We start from the raw sequence: 13739 nt of genomic DNA, 5'->3' as shown, positions 1-13739 counted from the left end.
TGCTGTGCTATGCAACTGATTAGCTTTTCAGAGCATTCACACAAGGTTGGCCCCAGTGGCGACACCTACAACGTGCTGACATAAGGAAAGTTTCCAATCGATTTCTCACACATAAACAGCAGCTGACCCGCGTTGCCTGGTGAAACGTTGTTGTGATGCCTCGAGTAAGGAGGAGAAATGCGTACCATCATGTTTCCGACTTTGTTAAAGGTCGGATTGTAGACTATCGCGATTGCAATTTATCGTATCGCGACATTGCTGCTCGCGTTGGTCGAGATCCAGTGACTGTTAGCAGAATATGGAATCGGTGGGTTCAGGAGGGTAATACGGAACGCCGTGCTGGATCCCAGTGGCCTCGTTTCACTAGCAGTCGAGATGACAGGCATCTTATACTCATGGCTGTAACGGATCGTGCAGCCACGTCTCGTTCACTGAGTCAACGGATCGGGACGTTTGCAAGACAACAACCACCTGCACGAACAGTTCGACGACATTTGCAGCAGCATGGACTATCAGCTCGGAGACAATGGCTGCGGTTACCCTTGACACTGCATCACAGACAGGAGCGCCTGCGATGGTGTACTCAACGACGAACCTGGGGCACAAATGGCAAAACGTCATTTTTTCAGATGAATCCAGGTTCTGTTTACAGCATCATGATGGTCGCATCCCACCCGGCGTGATGGTATGGGGGTGCCATTGGTTACACGTCTCGGTCACCTCTTCTTCGCATTGACGGCACTTTGAACAGTGGACATTACATTTCAGATGTGTTACGACCCGTGGCTCTACCCTTCATTCGATCCCTGCGAAACCCTACATTTCAGCAGGATAATGCACGACCGCATGTTGCAGGTCCTGTACGGGCCTTCTTGATACAGAAAATGTTCTACTGCTGCCCTGGCCAGCCCTGGCCGAGCAACTTTCTCGTCACAATACGCCAGCCACTACTCTTGATGAACTGTGGTATTGTGTTGAAGCTGCATGGGCAGCTGTACCTGTACACGCCATCCAAGCTCTGTTTGACTCAATGATGAGGCATATCAAGGCTGTTATTACGGCCAGAGGTGGTTGTTCTGGGTACTGATTTCTTGGGATCTATGCACCCACATTGCGTGAAAATGTAATCACATGTCAGTTCTAGTATAATATATTTGTCTATTGAATACCCGTTTATCATCTGCATTTCTTCTTGGTGGAGTAATTTTAATGGCCAATAGTGTATGTTGTCAATCAGACTTTGACAGTTCTTGGTAACTCTAGTTGGAAAATTTACAACTGTCATCAGATTATAAGAATCAAATAGATGTTCTAGATCTGCTTTACCATTGCTTTCATTTAGGAAATCTACATTGAAATCACCTGTAATTATTAGATCCTTGGATTCTGAGTACACTTGTGATAAGACAGAATCTAACTGCTTCAGGAACACCTTTATGTTACCTGAGGGAGCTCTGTATAGTGCTAACACTACAACTCTACCGTCACTTACAGTAATTTCTTTGCCACATATTTCAATATCTTGTTCAATATAGTGACTCTTTAAATTCAATGTGCAATATGATATGTTATTTTTTAAGTAAATTACTACTGCACCATTCTTCATGAAAGATCTACAGTATGTGTTGCTAGACAGTAACCACTGCGCTGTAACATTTCAACATTTCTCATGTGGTGTTCACTAAAGCATAAAACATCGGCATCCTTTATCTCTTGTGGGTCATCTAAGAGAACAGAAATTTCGTTAACTTTCAATATAAGTTCTCCTACACTATGGTGAAAAATTGTCATACCTTTGGTATTTGCTGCAAGCAGCTGCTTTCGCCTAAAAAATATTTGTGGGCTCGAAACAATAGGCTCATTGTTAACTGTTTCGCGGAAATTCTGAGCTTGAAAATTAGTCTGATGGGATTGCTGGAGCGATATAAGGGAAATAGGTTCCAAGTGAGGAGATATTTTGTTGATTTTTTTCATGATTGCTGCATTTAAAAGAGTACTTAAGGTTTGTTTACCTGACCTGTTAAGGTGCATGCTGTGTCTGGTAAACAACTCTCTTTGAAAATTACTCGTATCTACAACACAAGTATTGCTAAACTGTTTACAAGTCTAACAGCATGTTTGTCATGTTTGGATGCATTTCGTAATAACATCACCATAGTTCATGTTTTTGCATTTACTGCCTGCACATCAGAAAGACATGAATGCAACACTAATCCCTTGTCTATACATCAGTGCTTATATACCCACACTGCAGTCATGCTACGTTGCATATATACTGCGGCAACATCCTCAAATGGAAACTTTTTGATTGCCCCTAACATTTTTAATGAAACTTTTTGTGTTCTTGTTTATGCACAATGCAACCTTCTCTTTGACCAGACAGGGAAAAATGCTGCATCCTTCTAGAAACAACACCCCTGCTGCTACTTGACCACAGTTCCTCAAGTAACTTATCCTTATCTTATATGAGTAAATTCTCCACTTTTTTATGCTGTTGGTTTTTGACACTTCTGCTTTGATAACACAATAAACTATTCACAAGTTGAAAACTTGGAGAACTGTCATAATTACAAAAAAGCAGTTTATTTACAAAAAAGACGCTATCCTTGAAGAACATTATTCTTGACAAATAGGTAATTCTGTTCCTGTTTTTGTTGTGATTTACATATTGGACTTGTTATAAATTTATTTTAGAAATGCACAAAACCAACTGTTACCATAAATATCACTATGCATTATAATTTATTGCAGTTGTGGTAGATAAACACCCATTGCTGTCACCCACAGAGTTCAGATAATGTGCAAACATGTTATTCATCTTTCTGGTGTAATTAAGCAATGGTCAGCAAAGAAAAGTTGCAGTGTATTTGCTCTATAACCCAGCACAAGGATACTGTCAAAATGTATCACACACCAAGGCTAAACCACAACCAAGTACCTGCCGTAATGCCTTCTAAATCAGCAGCCTGTGAAAGGAATTTTAACAATCATCTACTACTCCCTCTACACATTTCTTTTCTAACAACATCAGTACCTCTGGACAACGCTTGTAAAAAATGCAGAGTACTTAAAAACTATCACCACTTTTTCGCATCCAAAAGCACAACAGAAAGAGAAAACTTCACTCTGTAAAACTTTAGATTTTAGTCCTTGATTGCTTTTGTCCAGTGGAGCTTCCACAAGTCATTCAACGTTTGATCTTTCAGCCAATCTGCTCGTTATTTAAACTGTGATGGGCGTTGATCTCAAAAATGAACATTTCTACTTGTTTCTGCCTCCTGTAAAGATTGAACACCCACTGCTTGTCATCCACTACTATGTACCTCACATGAGTGCCGAGAAAAATTTCCGTTGACATTATGGGAAAACCTCTGATGCTTAAATAGCCCAGAAATGCCTGTAAAAGTATTCAGCTTGCTCTGAGAAAATTCCCAGGTGTCACCTACATTTAAGCTTAGAGGAATACACCCTTTATTATGATGGCCCAAGTGCAAATGTCTCCTCCAGAAATGACTTAAATGCTTTCTTTCCAATGACTGCCAGCTGCTGTCTGAAAATCACAGATTATTCTTCTGTGGCATCTGCCTTAAAAGCAAGGCAAATGAATGAAAAAACATCCTCCCTCAAAGTAAAACATGACTGCTGTAATCCACAACTGTGTACGCTTGTTCCTGTAATGCACAGAAAATATATGTTCTGATACATCTACTCTCCACAAGCCACATATGGTGTATGGCAGAGGGTACTTTTGTGTATCACAGTCACTCCTCCCCTTTCTCATTTCTGTGCAGGAAGAATGATTGTTGGTAGGACTCCATGTGAGCTAGTCTCTCTCTAATTTTACATTCATGGTCCCTTTGCAAGACCTACATAGAATGAAGCAATGTATTGGTTGCCTCTTATAGACATGTATGCAATCAGAAATTTAACAGCAAACCACACGGTGATGCAAGACATTTCTCTGACAGCATCTGCCAATGGAGTTGACTGAGCATCTACACAATGCTTTCTTTTTATGTCCAACACATGACACACACTCTCAACTGAACTGACTAATTGTTTATTCACACAATTCTTATTATTTCAACAAACAATTTAAATGTACCTGGAGAGTCTTCCGGATTAAACACCAAATAAAGAAACACTTTTTACGTAATTCACAGATGGCATAAAAGGCCATCCTTGTTATTGCCAAGAATGAAGTCACTTGCTAGACTACATAGTGGGAACAAAAGTTAAATTCCGAAATGCTATTAGTCCACTCATCTCTAATACTAAGTTCTTTTATGCGTACGGGTGATGTAAAGTTAAATTTCCACACTAAAATCCCCAGAAGGATGTCCTGGACCAGACCCACCTAGCTGGTAGGGTCCAGTCCCCGGTAGCACATTGTCTTGGCCAGAAAAGCGGCAGTGAACAGTGGACTGGATGATGATAGCTACAGTGGCAGCAGCTCTGGTCATGATAATCAGTTCCAGGCAGCTGATGACACTGCCTTCTGCTGCTTCAGCGAGAGCTTAAATCCTCGCTTTGTGGAGGATTACTTCATTTTGACTGGCTGCAGAGCTGGGCTGTTCTAATATGTGCACACTGATTCTAGCTGCACACGACGATTGTGGAGTCAATGTGACTACCGGAATCGCCCTCTGCTGGTCTCCCTACTGACTTCTTTGTCCACAGCACTTTCACACTTACTAAACTAACCTTTGATAAAATGCTCTGATCTTCTTTGAATCTTCATTATTTCCCGTATTAGTCCTATCTGGTAACGGTCCTACACTTTCAAGCAATACTCAAGTTTTGTTGAAACCATGGTTTTGTAAGCTACCTCCTTTCTTCCAATGAATCTATGTTTCCTTTTTAACAGAAAATCAATTTGTCTCACTTTCTTATGTTTGTTACTACACATTTGAAGTCATGAATATTACCTTGTTGGATACCACTGTACAGTGGCCCCTGCTGCTGTGGGAACATTCCCTGTTGTGGAGGTGGCTGCAAACCCGGTCCCCCATGCTGGGCTCTCAGTTGCTGCCTTTGAAAGAAAGACCCACCAATTAAATTTTGCTTATAATAAACAAATATTTAAGTCACAAATTGAATTATTTTCTATTAACTCCAAATGGTATACAATGAGAAATGGAATGTGAGAATAAAGCAAAAGGGAAAATGGAATAACATAGATCAGCAGGTGCCTATTAACAGAAGAATAACTACTTATCTGCTCAAAGGATTTTGAACACTAGTTTAAGAATTCATGTACCTTTTTAAAAAAGGAAGTATTCCACAGATCCTAATTACTGACTGCATTTACCTGGCATGCTGGTTCCTAACAAGACAGTATAAAGCTTATTTCAGTTTCTATAGTAATGTGTCACATCACCAACAACTTTAATCTTGGCACAATTCAGTGCACTTTTAACCAATACGGACACAGACTCATTAATTTTATGATTCCTTGTCCTAAGAACCAAAGTCATTGTAGACATATAGTAAGATGAACCACGATCTCTGTTACACACTTCACATATCTGAAATGTATGATAAGCAATAACTTCTTGGCTGTTAAAAGTCTCTAGCCCTGATACACTCTCCACTTTACCACCACAAACTAAAACCACAGTAACCCAACCATTACCATGTGCACTAGCATCAGTATTAGTAAGTGTAAAATTCAGTATGCATCCACAGAACACTGAAGGACCATGAAGAATAACTTGCGCACCTACTCCACTCTTCGTAGTAATAGATATATTATCAATAGCTTTATACACGCGTGGGACGCTAAGTAATACTAGTAGCGTCGCGCTAGAACGCCCAATGGGCAACGCAAAGTACCTAGAATGCCGCACATAGTACACTAGCATATCGAAGATATATATTATAGCAACCGGCAGCAAATGAATGTTTATACATATATAGTTTTGATTATACTGCAGCTCCCTCTATTGTCATGGTTCACCCTCTGAGATGTCAGAAGCTGTTGGTGAATCAGTATATGGATGATACACATGACCCAATAGGTTTATTTTTGCTGTTGTGTAATATTTCTTGGAACACAACCAATTAATGATAGTAACAGTTACTCAAAACATATGAAATCGCTCTTTTAAGACTCCTAAAAACTCCAGAAGATCGAATGAACAATGGTGTCATGGAGATTATATCAATTGTCTCTCTTCCTTATTTTTTATATGCTTAGCATTTCGGAGTTTAAATTTGACTATCATTTAGATATTTTGTAAAAGGGTAACAATTAGTGGAAGTCAAATGAAACCAAGACAGATGGAAAAATAGTAAGTAAACTGTTCATTATTTCAAAAGTAATCACCATAAATGTTAATACATTTATCTCACAATGAGACAAGATGGTCAATGCCTTCATCAAAAAATATTTGTGTTTTCCTGCAGGACCATGACTGTATCCAGGCATGCACCTCTTCATCCAAAGCAAATCGACAGCCACATGTCTTCCTTCAGGGCTCCAGAAATATGGAAATCATATGTGGAGACACTGCGACTATGTGGAGGATATGTGAGGGCTTCCCAACAAAACTTTTGCAGTGTACTGGAAACAACGTTGGCAACATGGGTGGACCCACAAGGTTGTTGCTGCCTGATGTGAGTATACTCCTTATTGATCTGCTAGTATACAAAGGGCAATGAAAATACTTGTTGTATGACACTGTTATAAGTGTAGTTATCTATTCTGTGTGTCTTTAAATAATGGGAAAGTCTACCGGTACTGTAAACTAAAGTCACATCACATTCTCTAGATGTTTAGAAGATTTTTTGATGTATAGCGTTTCTAAAAAAAGAAAAGGAACTATGACACAATACAGTGTATCCCCAAGGATGAATAGTCAATATTCAGGGATATGACAGTTACATACATTTTGAAACAAAAAATTTCATATGGACATATTCTCTATTCTGAATGGTTTCCAAGATAGAGTACATTTAATATATATTTGTTTCTGGGCTAGTGGCTTGCACATATGTGTCTTTTGTGAACTGCTGGATAGGTCTTGGTAGTACAATTAACTGCCCACCAATATCGCCAGACCTTACTCCGTTTTTGTTTATGGGGTTGGATGAAATCTGAGTTGTACAAACAAAAGGTAAATAGCACAAGATGAAATGCCTGATCACATTAAGGACACTGCCACCCTCATTAGGGTATGTGCAGCAGTACTCAGATAAGCAACAGATGTTCTTCCAAGAGTGCATAAATGCAGTGAAGTTCATATTGGGATATCTAAACATTTCTTGTGAACTGTACAACAGCTGTAATGTGATAATGTATACGATAATGCTCAGAGGTGAAAGTGTTAAAAGCATGTGCTTTCCAACTGATACATTGTAAAATGCTTATTATAATGTTTACTATCTGTTGTACATGCGTACATCTGACACTGTACTGAATACTACAGAAAATAAATAACAATGTACATTAAATGAGAGCAATCTCAAAACCCATTTGGAACAGGGCAGATGTTCATATAAAGCTTTTTACTTTAAATGACTGTTCTTGTCAGATTCCTGAATACTGACTATTCAGCATATGACACCCTGTATATGACTGTTCCTTAACATATGGCAGCAATTCACTTTATACCATCTTAAATGCATATAATATTAAACACAAAACACTTCTTAATGTTATGCAAAATTATATTTATTTGGTCACAAACCAGCTATCAGTTTCTTACCCCATTTTCAGGTGACAACTGTAGATCACTTAAGAAGCCAAAAGACAGTTCACGCTAAAATAAATATAATCTGGCAGAATGTTAGGAAGTGTTTTCTATTTAACCCTCGAATGGGCATGCCTATCTACGAAGTGGGTCAACCACAAATATCATTGTATTGTACCATTCTATTGTTGTTTTACAACTTCAAGCTTATACCTATTCTGTCACAAGTGCTTCAGCTTACATAGTGCTAAGTTATCCTGTCATACATAGAAGAGAGCAGCAGTAATATAAAATAAACAGTGAGCTAAGTGAGGAAAAATTTGTGATCCTTGCATGAAAATGACCCACATTCTGAGCTAGTGACACAATCCCACAATGAGGCAGTAAACTACAAGATAATTAGTAATTGAAAAAGTGGTTGGCTGGAATCTGATGCAGCTGCACTGTTTAATCCTTCGAGTGGGTCATTACTGCGGGGTAATACTTGTATGGGGCAACAGAGTGATATAATGAAAGTTTATTTTACTATTGTTTAATTCAACTGTGATTAGCTCATATAAGATGTGTTTATTTTATCATTGTTCAATTAAACTAAGATTCAACTATGATTTTGCTCATACATGTTTACCTTGGCAACATAAAGACAGCTATTCTTTACATGTGTACAAACTACACCACGCACTCACTCGTGTTATAAAAACGGCACACCTGCTCAGGTGTTAATATCATTATCCTGTTCTGCCAAGCACCAACAGAAAATTCAATTAATGTTAAATGCATAGCTTTCACATTTGATTTTAATCTCCACCCACATCAGTTGTCTCACTGCTTATTTATTAATAATTACTCTTTTTCATAACCACTATCCCTTGGTGACATGGAAAACATAAAGTGATTTGTTGCTACTGTGGAATATGAACTTTAATTACTATTGTATTCCACTATTTGTATTCTATTTCTTCCTGCATCTGGGCTCTCTTCTAAGCAAACATAAAATATTTTCCAATACTTACTCTGAACTATTAGGTAAAAGTGCAGGTTTTCAGCCCTGGAGCATTTAAACACCTAATCCAAACCATGCAGGCTTATAAAGACCTAATGAAGTCTATTACAGACAGTGCAAGTGTTACTGAATGTTGCAGGAATGTTTTGCCGCACCACTCAAGTTCACAGCTCTTCCACCATTTAATGAACAGTGTGGAGAGTGAGACAACACCAACAACTGTAATTACATTTTCAGGCTTGTCAAATTTCTGACCCAGAAAGACAGGAAACCCTGAACTGTACCATCTAATATAAAAATTAGAGACATAAACAAATCTGTTGGAATGTGAGTGTCTATATTGTTTTATATGCTGGAAGAACATCTGTTATCAAAGACACATATCACTGCAGTCAGGTCAGAATTTTGGTAGCTGAGAAAGGGTCCCAATAAAATGTGTGCTGGCCTCCCAGGGTTTAAGTAGGAATTGAAAATATAAATATTTATAAGGACACAATTATGCAGACTCTCTAATCAGGGACATTATAGTGAGTGTTACCCCTGATGGAGAAGTGGTGAACTAAATACTGATGAAATCAGATCTGCCTCTGGTAGAAGCAATGCGAGCAGCTCAAGCCTATGAAACTACCCACGTAGCCCAGAGTTTGTTTATGATGGAAAAAGATGTCGTAACTGTCAGCTCTCTGGCACTGGTCACGCAGGATATTATGCCACTTCTGGCTGGGGGCCCACCTGTTCTGCAGCTTGGACAACCTTATGAAGAGCCATGCCAGTGGTGGCGATTCCTGCTGTTAGCAGAAGCATTACCTAGCTGTAAACATTGCTTTATATGCCACACATGCTGTGTATGCTACTAATGGTGCACAAAATGTCACAGGTGCTGCAATAAAGGGCATATGCAAGAGATATTTTTTAGCAATTCTAATGCAGATACATCCCAACTGATGGAAGTGCACCAAGTGAGTGATAATTTATGGAGGAGCAGTCTTCTCACGACAAAACCCAGCAAATGTAGTTGAATGCATTCATAGCAAATACCCTGTAAAATTAGTTCTGGACTCGGGTACTTTCATGTCCTTGGTAAACTAATCTTAAACTGACTTATTTTTAGGGCAGCCACCCTTGCAAACAGTCTAGACAAATCTGTGGACCTAGGGATATCATCAGGTGGCTTTGGTAGGAAAATTTCCAGTTTTCTTACTTAGAACAAAGTCACACTTCCAGTAAATTTCCTTGAGGTACCTGACCCCACAGTGTACAATATTTTTGAGATAGACTCTTTTCATTCTTTCGAATTTATGATTCGTGAAACAGTGAAAGGACTCAAATGCAACTTGAGCAACTGCCAGTGATAAACTTGGATTTCAACTCTCAGCCAGTGGACTCAAACAGGTGGAAGATTAGGTCATGGCCACCACTTGTGTGAAGATGTTGCCTAAAACCGTACCTAAAGCACACTGCAGTCTTCTATAGTTGGAGTCACGAATGATGGAGGTCCAGTTTAGGCTTGTTCTGCACCTACATCATGCATTTTCCAACAGCCAATGAACATTCAATAGTGTTCTGAGCACTCTGTTATGAATCTTTAGTCAATGCCAGCATTAAACCTGAGCACAGCAAGTTATCTAGTGAATTTTTATTTAATTTGTTGCAAACTGTCATTGTTGGTGGTGGTATGCAACAAGTTCTACATAAGCGAGCAAAAGAGATAGATTGTAGGATATGCACTTTCTTCAACTGCAAAGCACTTGTATGTGCATACCACAACAGCCACTTGGAACTGACAACAATGCAATCTCTGACCATGCCTCAATCTGTGCAACCTCCCACTGTTTGCTGTGCTGTGTGAATTGGACTATAGCAACTTGCACAGTGCTTCATGCCTGCCCATCACCATACCATCTTGGACATTTTGTGTCTGCTGCCAATGCAACTGGTCAACAATGCTTCACCAATACAGCTGGGCACCTCAGCATGGGCTTACAAGCTCATATGCTCCTCAACTAGTATCCGTAGGACAATCATCACTCGCCAAGGGTCCATGATGTGTCTCGTCACCTCCACCCATGGGCTTCTGCGGCATCAGCTACATCTACATCTATACCCACAAGTCACCATGCAGTGTGTGGCAGAGGGTAGTCTGTGTACCACTGTCACTTCTCCCCTATTCTGTTCCAGTTGCAAATACTTCGTGATAAGAATGATTGCTGTTAAGCCTCCAAGAATATCTCTAATTTTATTTTCATGATCTTTTCACAAGACATATGTAGGAGAAAGCAGTACATTTGTTTTCTAGGAAAGTATGCTCTTGGAAATTTAACAGTAAAATACACAGTGATGCAGAACACCTCTCTTGTAGTGTCTGCCACTAGAGTCGGTTAATCATCTATGTGGCACTTTTGTGTTTACTAAATGAACCTGTAACAAAACATGCTGCTCTTCTTTGGATCTTCTCTATTTTCTCTATCAGTCCTATCTGGCAGGGATCCCGTACTGATGAGCAATATACCAAGTACTGGTCAAATGAGTGTTTTTGAAGCTACTTTTTATGTTGACAGACTATGTTTACTGAAGGTCTGTCCAGTGACTCTCAGTCTGGCATCTGTCTTACTTGCGATTAATTTTATGTTGTCCAGACTCCTGTAAATTTTATGAAAGTAACTGCTTCCAGTGACTGCCCTGTAATTGTATAACCATATGATAAAGGGTCTTTCTTCACTATATTCACAATACGTTACATTTGTTTATGTTGAGGGTCAACTGCCACTCCCTGCACCAAGTGTCAATCCTCTGCAGGCCTACCTGCATTTCGCTTAAATTTTCTAGTGTCATAACTTCTCAGTATACAAAAGCATCACCCACGAATAACCTCACACAACTTCCAACATTACCTACTAGGTCATTTATAAACACTGTGAAAAGGAATGCTCCTATAACTCTCCTCTGGGGCATGCTCAAAGTTACTTTTATATCTGAAGACTTCTCTATGTTCAGAATGAAATGCTGTGTTCTTTTTGCTGGAAACTCTTCAATCCAGTCACACAGTTGGTCTTATATTCTGTACACTCACACAATTGGTCTTATATTCTGTACACTCATATTTTGTTCGTTAGGTGCCAGCACAGGACTGCATTGAATACCTTCCAAAAGTCAAGTAACATGGCATTTATCTGGGCACCTGTATCTACAGTTACCTAGGTCTCATGAATGAATAGAGTGAGCTGGATTTCACACAACTGCAGTTTTGGGAATCCATGTTGGATCCTAAAGAGGAGATTTTTTTGGTATACAGAAATGTCACAATATTCAAGCATAAAACATATTCCAATATTCTACAACCTAGTGATGTCAGAGATATATGCACAGGCCTGTAGTTTTGTGCATCTGCTCAATGACTCTTCTCAAAAACGTGAATGACCTGTGATTTTTTAAAATCAGGAACACTCCACTCCTCGATAGATTTAATGTACACTGCTGCTCAAAGATGGGGAAGTTCTTTCGCATACTCTATGTAGGTATTGGTATCCCACAAGGCCCAGTGGTCTTCTATCAACAATTTCAGTTGCTTGCATATAATGATTTAAATTAGGCACTACAGTGCGATCTTCCTCTGTGAAACAGTTTTGGAAAAAAAGTTTAGTATTTTGGACTTTTCAGTGTTGTCATCAGCTTCAACACCATTAAGGTCACAGAGTGTCTCGACAGATGGCTTACATCCATTTACTGATATAACATAAGACCAAAACTAATTAGGATTTTTTGTAAAGTCCATAGACAGAATTTTACTTTCAAATTTGTTGAACTCTTCACACATGGCTCTCCTTGTGCTATTTTTGGCTTTGTTTAGTTTTTGTTTGTCTGTGAGGGTTTGGCTATATTCAAATTTGCAGCAAAGCTTTCTCTGCTTTGTTTTCTAACATGGCTGTCAAACCACAGCAGGCCTTTCCCATTCCTCACAACTTTGCTCGGCACATACCTCCCTAAAGCATATTGTACAATGCTCCTGAACTTTGTCACTGACACCCAACTTTGTTAGTGCAGGAGGTGAAATTTTCATGTTGACCTCTTCAGGTAATCTGAAATCCGTTTCTTATCACTTTTGGTAAGCACAAATATCTTCCTGCCTTTCTTTGTATTTCTATTTATAACTGTATTCAGTGATGCTGCAATAGCCTTATGATCATTGATTCTCTGTCCTACGCTAACCAAGTCGAAACGTTTGGGTCTGTTTGTCACCAGCAGATCTAAGATATTATCTTCGCGAGTAAGTTCTCTGATTAACTGCTCAAGGTAATTTTTGGATAAAGTGCTTAGAACAATTTCACGTGATTCTCTGTCCCTGGTACCTGTCCTAATCACTTGCATCTCCCAGTCTATATCTGGTACGTTAAAATCTCCACCTAAAACTGTAGCATGTCCAGGGAATTTACGCAAAAATTCTTCAGATTTCCCCTCAACTCTTCTGCCACTACTGCTACTGAGACATGGGGTCTATAAAAGCACCAAATGACCATGTCTGATCCATCTTTGACACTTGTCTTCACCCAAATTATCTGTGCTAATCTCACTAGATATTATCATATTTTTCATGGCTACAAACATGTCTGCACCACCAGCATTCAAGTTATGTTTGTGATATACATTCCAATCAGAATTCAGAATTACACTGATATTGAGTTTGGTGTCAGGTACCTTTCTGCCTGGAGTACTATGTGGGCACTGTTATTGTTCGTAAGTGAGATTAGTTCCAGAACATTTCCATAGATGCTCTTGCAGTTAAAAATACTATATTAACATTTTCTTTCTCCGATCTGCTATGATGAATGCTGTTGTCTCTGGACTCAGAAGGTATCTCAATGGGCCTTTGGAGGGATTTCTCTATACTAAAAATCTCACATGTGCACACCACATGTACTCCACTACTCCAGTATATGCTTCCTGCATGTAATGTATGCCGGACCTATTAAGTGGAACCCTACAATTCTCCATCCAATACTGCAGGTCGAGAAATTTGCATCTGGCATCTGATACTGTCACAGACT

At 39.2% G+C, this 13739-nt stretch overlaps 1 protein-coding gene across 1 annotated transcript in view; it reads right to left on the bottom strand.

The window, feature by feature from the left end:
- Positions 1 to 13739, bottom strand: part of LOC126237131 (mediator of RNA polymerase II transcription subunit 12) — a 400411-nt gene that overhangs the window by 38229 nt on the left and 348443 nt on the right. Inside the window, exon 37 of the mRNA XM_049946952.1 lies at positions 4929 to 5032. Coding sequence (XP_049802909.1) covers positions 4929 to 5032 — 104 coding nt within the window. The remainder of the gene's footprint in view (positions 1 to 4928; positions 5033 to 13739) is intronic.

This window comes from Schistocerca nitens, chromosome 2 (assembly GCF_023898315.1).
Source record: "Schistocerca nitens isolate TAMUIC-IGC-003100 chromosome 2, iqSchNite1.1, whole genome shotgun sequence".
Taxonomy (NCBI): Eukaryota; Metazoa; Arthropoda; class Insecta; order Orthoptera; family Acrididae; genus Schistocerca; species Schistocerca nitens.
This window is presented reverse-complemented; position numbering and strand designations above follow the sequence as displayed.